The sequence below is a fragment of the Pseudonaja textilis genome, chromosome 17 (assembly GCF_049901715.1).
Source record: "Pseudonaja textilis isolate UNSWEBS1 chromosome 17, rPseTex1.2, whole genome shotgun sequence".
Taxonomy (NCBI): Eukaryota; Metazoa; Chordata; class Lepidosauria; order Squamata; family Elapidae; genus Pseudonaja; species Pseudonaja textilis.
In genome coordinates this window covers 8,230,524-8,238,011 of record NC_142006.1, presented here as the reverse complement: position 1 = coordinate 8,238,011, position 7,488 = coordinate 8,230,524, and the positions used below count along the sequence as shown (strand labels likewise).

Here is a 7,488-nt window from a genome sequence, read left to right as displayed (position 1 = left end):
CAGAGCTGGTTTAAAGTAACTCTCCAAGAACTTTATTTTTAATTACAGAGCAGCAGGCACTTTACATGAAACCGACGTCCGCGCTGAGCCCGGCGATTCTTTTAATTATGTACAAAAAAATCCCCCCAAAGCCCCCTCGCGGTGAGAATACCTGCCTTCCCGTAACGCCCCCAAACCTCTCCGCTTCTCACACCGCAGCCACCACCCCCTCCCCATGCCCTCCCCCCCACTGCAGACATGTGTTACTGTTTAAATTAAAAGTTTCACACCCACACACACCCACACGCAACATTCACTGGGCCCCAGTAGCAGCAACGCTGCCGTTCAGGGAACGGGCATCTGGTTGCCAACGCAACTCACACCCCCGTTTTCCCCTTTCAGTGCCGCACAAAATTGCAGGCTGCCTCCCCGTCTTCCCGGCTCTTGATTCCAGCAAACGAAGGCACCAGCTTTCCTTCCTTCCTTCCTTCTCCCAACTGGGTTTCGGGTGGGAGGCTGCCGGTCTCGGAGAAGTAGCCAAAATGTGGTGGTGGGGGAGGTCTTTTTCCCGGCTCCCCCCAAAAATGTTCTTGGTGTCTCGGGTCGAGGGACTTTTTAAACCGTTTTCCGTGCGGTGAGGACCCGGACGATGGAGCCAAGCCCACCTATCGCTAAGGCCTGAGAAGAGAAAAGGAAAATTAGCAGCTGCGGCACGTCGGCCGGACTCCCCAAACGAACCCATCAGCGTTAGGGCGACAGGAGAGCTCCGAGGGGGGAAGAGGGAATAAGAGAGGGAGGGGAGGGGAGCCTGGGCCGTCCGTCAGCCCTCAGATGGAGAGTCAATCAGCCCCCGCCCCAGGTCTGGAGGTGGCTGATAAGGAGGAGGACAACACCTGGGTCCAGTGCCTGACACAGAAGGCAGAGGAGAGGAGAGCAGTGGAAATCTATGGGCCGGCCCTTGGGACGGAAGAGCCACCACTGTTAGCGAAGCTCCACCTTAGCTCTGGGGATCAAAGGCAGGGGGCGGAAATGAATAGGTGTGGTAGACAACTATTCATCTCCCCGCCGGATGGACTTGTTAGCCTGCAGCGAGAGAGAAACTCCTAATAAAGGAATCTTGGAGGTAACTTCAGAGGGTTTGTTGTCTTTGGGGAGCTGGGTCAGAAGGTTTTTTTTTAAATAGCAAAAGTCTAAAAGTACTTTTAGACTTTCTGCACAGCTACCTTTTCATAGGACGTCATGCTGAGACAAGGTGGAGGCAGCGATATGGGCTTATTTCACAAAATGATATATCGTCCCTCTCACCGTCAAGAAGCTGCTTCAACTCTGAAGGCCCTGAACGAGGAATTTAGGGTGGGGGCCCCCGTACCTTTTCATGCCACTGGAGGAGTATAGCGCTGCTGTTCTCCGTCGGCTTTTCGAACCCTTTGTAAATATACTTCATGAGCAAGTCGATGCCGCTGCTGTCTAAGGAGTTGACTGCCTGCTCGATCTCGCTGCTTTTGAAGGACGTGAGGACTTTCAGCACCACTTCCTGGGCCTGCTCCTGAGGGGAAAGGCAACGGAAGCCGGGTGAAGCCACCAGCGCCGTCCCAACTCCAGAAGGATTCTCTGAATCCGCTCTCTTAGAGAGAACGGTCGCAAGCGTGAAAAACAGTCATCAGCCCCAGTGCCGTTGTAACTTCAAATGGCCACTAAACAAGCACCTGTACACCTAAGGCATGCCATTCCTTTGAAGAATGAGCTCTCTCCAATCCCCTAAGTAACCTTCAAGTGGCTGGGTTCACGTGAAAACTATCTTATATACCCACCCATCTATCTATCCATCTACCCATCCATCTTTTCTATCCATCATCTATCCATCCACTCCATCATCCATCTAATCTATCCATCCATCCATCTTATTCACCTACCCACCCATCAGTCTTATCTATCCATCATCTCCATCCATCTATCCATCTTATCTATCCAACTCTATCCATTTATCTTATCCATCATCTCTAATCTCCTTATCTATTTCTCTTATCTATCTTTGCCGACTTTCCTACCCTCCAGAATTCTCACCGAGGGCAGAGGTCTCCAAACTTGGCAACTTTGAAGACTTGTGGACTTCCAACTCCCAACGCATAGCTGGCTGAGGAATTCTGGGAGTTGAAGTTTCACAACCCTTGAAAGTTGCCAAGTTTGGGGACCCCTGAACTAGGGGATGGCATTTGAGGCCAGGTAGTTACATCGAGACACGAGGGAAAAAAAAGTTTTTTTTTTTAAACAAATCTTATACCTTTGCAACTGGGTTCTTGGTGTTCACAGGTGAGTTCCGTAAAGCTGCGTGGAAAGCCCGAAGCAAATCTCCCGTGGGATAAATGAAACTAAGGAATTTGTGGCTGTGTTGTGCAGTCATAAAACTCCCCCCTCTCCTCCCCAAAACCATCTATATTAACAATCCCTAACAAGGCCAGCGATGGAAGGAGTGTTCTTTCCAATGAGGCTGGCAGTGGGCTAGGTACAACACAACTAGGCTACAACATCGAAGAGAAATCTTCGCCTAGGAGAACCAAGTCATCCTTATTATGTTTTAGAAAACGCCGGATCTCAAAAGAATAAATAAATGTCTTTTCAACATCGTCTTTCTCGCCTCCTAGGAGAGCGGCGAGGGGAAAAGATTTGCGACGGGTCTGGATAATGTAGCTTCGGTAACGAAAGGGACCCCCCCCCCCCGTATGCTGGGTGGCACAACAATCCTAATAAACCAATCGCGCGAGCGAAGCCGCGGCAAAGCCAGCCAAGGTTAAACTTGGCCAAGGCGTGGGCGCAAACGCAGCCTAAAGAGCCTGGTTGGTTTGGGGTTTTTTTTTTTTTCTTCCCCTCCACCGTGCCCCCGAGGTATTTTTCTAAATTCCGCTCTGGGTAAGTGTCCATTTTTTCCCCCTCCCGCGTTGCTGAAAAAAAGGCAGAATCAGCCCTGCCAGCCTCCAGGCTGCCCTGGTTGCCCCACCTTCCTACAACTCTGTCGTGGCTTAAGCAGGAACAGGCCGAGCGACATTCATGGATCCCGGCTGGCGGAAACAAGCATGCACGCACGCACACACACACATTCCTGTGTCTTCAGATCCAGCCAGACTGGTCCCTTCCTGCCCAAGCAGATTCTGCACATGATGATAACTGCATGGCATCACGGCCCGGACAGGCCTTTGTCATTCCTGGTGCACTGAGAATGCCCCGGGGTGGGGTTTTTTTAAAAAAAAATTCCACCCACCCATCCTGTAACATTATTTCACCTCTGCGGGGCTTGCCAGGTTTCTCGGTCACAGGCTAAGCTGCGCACCTTCATTTCAAAGAGTCTTTCTTTCTCTTTCTTTTTCTTCCTTCCTTCCTTCCTCTCTCTCTCTCTCTCTTTCTTTCTTCTCTTTTTTAAAGGTGTCTCAGCAGCCCTCCGGAAGTTACAAAAAAGGAAAGAAATTGGCAGATCAAAGTCGCAAGGCCCATCCTGCACGGAGGCTGCCACCTGGCAACCGCAGGGAACAAATGCCCACACAGCGCCCAGCATTGTCTCAACATGTCTTTTATGACTGCCGCCTCCTTCTGTCGCCTTAAACAACAAGCAATTCCCGTTAGATGCTCAAGCCAGGGTGGGGAGGGAGGAAGGGAGGGAGGCAGGCGTGTGTGGCTGTGAAATTCACATCTCACTCAAGGACAGGCCTCAACCTGCAGCCCCGGGAAAAGAAAAAGGCATATAAAGACATACACACACACACAATTTGCTTCTCTTTCTCTGCATTTGCAGCCTATCTCTACCTACCTACCTCTCTCTTCTCTATCTTCTATCCACCTATCTCAATCTGTTTTCTCTGTCTTCTACCTACCTATCTCTCTCTCTTATCTACCTACCTACCTACCTTTTAGACACGCTGCAAAATGCAGAGAAAGAGAAGCGAATCCAGGCAGACAAGCCAGAAAGGGAGTTCTAACGCAAGACCCCGGCAGGCTAGGGATGAACCGGTGGGCGTATAAATGCCAAAAGCAAACCCCGAAGCGCAGCGATCAAGCCCGGATAGAAATAGACCCGACTGTTGCCAGAGTGCCATAAAAAAACTGCCAAGAGATCTGAAACGAGGCTGCGGGCACCACCAGCGGCCAAAACAGCTTAAGGGGCAGGACGTTTACTGCAGGGGGAATGTGAGGATGAGGTTAGCCAGGGAGTTTGTAAAAAAAAATATTGCCCGTGGGGGTTCCTCTATTTCCAAGCAGGAAGCGCACACACACACACACAAATGACCTCCAGGTGACCCACCCAGATTAAAAAAGAAAACTTGGCAAAACCCTGAACCAGCAGCAATCTCGCTCAGCATGAATGTCTAGTCACTTGCCCGGTGGAACTGCATATCAACTCAGGTTGGGGGAGGTACGAGAAATGGATGAGAGAGACAAGACAGGAGGATGGGTGAGATATATGATGGATATGATAAGACCGACGGACAGATACATAAAATGGATGGAAAGATGATATAGACACAGACAAATGGATGGATGTGATACAGATGATTCATATAGACAGAGATGGATAGATTTGATAGATAAATGACAGAGATAAATAGATGTAGAGATAGATATAGGAGTTGGAGATAGATGATAGATAGACAGATAGATACAATAGAGATAGATACTGAGAGTAGATAGATTGGGATGGATGGATGGAGAGACATAATGATGGACAATGAATGGATAGATGGGTAGAAAGATACATCGATGCATAAGATAGCACTGATGGCTGGATGATAAGTGCATGGATAGATGGGGAGATAAATACATTGAGTGGATAAAGTAGATAAATGGATACTAGATAGATGATAAGAGATAAATGGAGACAGGCTAGCGAGATGAGATGGGATGGAGAGCTGGAAGAGACAGATAGAAATAGATAGAAACGGACAGAGAGAAAGGCAGGACGGAGAGATCGATAGAGACAGCCGATAGGCAGGCGGGCAGGGAGAGAGCCTGACCCAATTGATCCCGGGATGGCCATGAAGGGGGAGGGGAACCTCCTTCCAGGCAGGGATCGGGGGCGGCGTATGGGTCTTGGAGTCCCGGCAAGGCCTCCTCCTCCTCCTCCCCCCCCCCAAACGAGAGGAGCCCCCCCCCCTCTGGAAAGGATATTGCCGCAGCGCCGCCTCCACCTCCGGGCCGGGCCCTCCGTTGCCCTCGGCCGCGCCGGCTCCGCTCCCGGCCTCGGCGGCGTCGGGCTCCTCCACGAAGCGGTTCTCGTCGAACTGGTCGATGTCCAGCCGTCGGAAGCGCGACGAGAGGGAGCTCCGCGCCATGGCCGCGCCGGGCGGGCGCCAAACAGCTCCGCTCGCACGCCGAACCTCCGCGGAAGCGGAAACCCCGCCCGCCCGGAGGAGGAGGGGGGGGGGCTCGGCGGAGGGCGGGGCGTGGCCCGGAGCGGACGTTCGGCCGGGGGGAGGGGCTTCGGCTGGGGCGTGGCCCGCTGGGGAGGAGTTCTAGCGGCGCCTCGGACGGGTGGAAGGTCACGTGACCCTTCTTTCTTTCTTCCTTCCTGCTGCCTCCCGTCTTCTTTATGGGGTTCGGTTTCGCTTCTGTTCGTTCTTTCCCGTTGCTCTCCTCTCTATCATCTCTCCTCTCTATCATCTCTCCTCTCCCAACCTCCTTATCTATCCATCTATCTATATCCATCTCTCTCTCTCTCTTTCTCTCTCTCTAATCTATATCTATCCATCCATCTCTATCTAATCTAACTCTCTCATCCATCTATCTCTATCCTTATCTCTCTCCCTAATCTATATCTATCCATCCATCTCTAAGTATATATCTATATCTATTCATATTTTAATTTTTATTTATCTTGATTTGTCAATTGCTTACAAGATAACAGGTATAAGTATAAACATAGTTATGAATACATGAAATGGGTACATATAAGAAAAATAAAAGAAACAATAGGACAGGGACGGTAGGCAAGTTGGTGCACCTATGCACGTCCCATAGATAGATAGATAGATAGATAGATAGATAGATAGATATAGATAGATAGATAGATAGATAGATAGATAGATAGATAGATAGATAGATACTATCTTATCTATCCATCCATCCATCCATCATCTAATCTAGTCTCCATTTTATCCATCTATTTTAACTATATCTCTGTTGGTCTTATACCTGTCTATCCTATCTTATCATTTCTATCCTGTCTTTCTATTCTATCACCTACCTACCTATCTATCTTTATCATGTCCATGCAGTCATCCATCTCTATGTCTCATCTTTATCTTTGAAAGTTGAGTGGATAGATAGATGGACAGACAGACACATTCCCCCCATTGATCCCGACATCAATTGATCCTGGGATCTACCTGGGAGCATAGAGTACACCAACCCAACCCAACACCATCGTCCTTGGGAGGTAGGAAAGTCCTGCTTCAAGGGCACCGAGCGATCCCACAAGGATAAGAAGCCTGATGCCTTGCAAAGTTTGAGATTCATTATTTATCCTTTTATTATTTTTATAAACAATTCCAGGCGGTGAACAGATCTAACACTCCTTCCATTTCGTACGTTCCTGACAACAACAACCCTGTGAGGTGGATTAGGCAGAGAGGGAGGGAGGGACGGAGGGAGGGATAGGCTCAAAGTCACCTAGCTGGCTTTCTGTTTAAAAATGGGATTAGAGCCCAATGTCAATTAAGGCACCAATTTGGCTCAGCTTAAGGGCAAACTGTGGGGTTCAAACACCTCTCATTTTCAGCCAATGGGAAGAGGCCTGAGAAAGAGCAGGACATTGGCTGATGCGCAGGTTGAGGGGCCAATGGGATGACCTGGCTAAGGGCCAATAAAAATAGGGAGGGCCAGGTTGGGGCCACCAATCAGCAGAGAGCGGGTTTGGGGCGAAAAGGGTATAAAAGGAGGCTGCGAGCAGAGGGGCAGTCAGACCAGCAGCGGGAAGAGGATAGAAGGCAGAAGAAACAAAAGGAAGATAGAAGACAGAACATAGAAGAGGAAGATCCTGGAGAAAGAAGGCAGAAGAAGATAGAAGAAACAGAAGAGGAAGATAGAAGAAATTTCTGAGGAAAATGAGATATTAAAGGAGCTGAAGCAGCATCACTGCAAGAAGTCACTGAGGTCTCTGCCTGCTAAGCCTTTTTAAAGGCAAAACAAAGCAGGAACTAGTTTTCTAGGCTTCATGTTCCTGGGAACCCAAGAATTTCCTTCTGGAAGGTGCTGAGGGGTGATGCAGGAAAATAAAAACAGTCAAGAATCTGGGGTGACTCTTAACTTTTGTGAGTAGAATAAACCAGGTCTGATTCAGATAAAAAAAAAAAACTTTGGGGGGAGAAACTTGTCAAAAGCAAACCAGGTTGCTAAGACCAGTGTAGTTTTTTTGTATAGAATTTATCCACTGAAAGGTGTTTTAAATAACTGCCTTTAAAGGCTTTATTTTGGGTAAAAGTTTTTTTTTTGAATATTTATCTTGGAATATTGTCCTGATTTATA

At 48.9% G+C, this 7,488-nt stretch overlaps 1 protein-coding gene across 1 annotated transcript; it reads right to left on the bottom strand.

Moving 5' to 3' along the window:
* Positions 1–9: 9 nt before the first annotated feature.
* Positions 10–5,366, bottom strand: ARPC5L (actin related protein 2/3 complex subunit 5 like). Its single transcript, XM_026712549.2, has 4 exons — positions 5,134–5,366; positions 2,261–2,333; positions 1,349–1,525; positions 10–657 (listed from the first exon to the last, which is right to left on the bottom strand). Exons 1-4 carry the CDS (start codon positions 5,295–5,297, stop codon positions 595–597), a joined length of 477 nt encoding a protein of 158 aa, XP_026568334.1. The 5' UTR covers positions 5,298–5,366; the 3' UTR covers positions 10–594.
* Positions 5,367–7,488: the final 2,122 nt, after the last annotated feature.

Bases quoted from the DNA above. Each gene is read 5' to 3' on its own strand.
- ARPC5L (XM_026712549.2), bottom strand. From the start codon at position 5,297: ATGGCGCGGAGCTCCCTCTCGTCGCGCTTCCGACGGCTGGACATCGAC. The intron at 1,526-2,260 runs GTATAAGATTTG...CTTTCCCCTCAG, and splicing joins CCAAGAACCCAGTTGCAAAG to GAGCAGGCCCAGGAAGTGGT. The intron at 658-1,348 runs GTACGGGGGCCC...TTCTCTTCTCAG, and splicing joins TCCTCCAGTGGCATGAAAAG to GCCTTAGCGATAGGTGGGCT.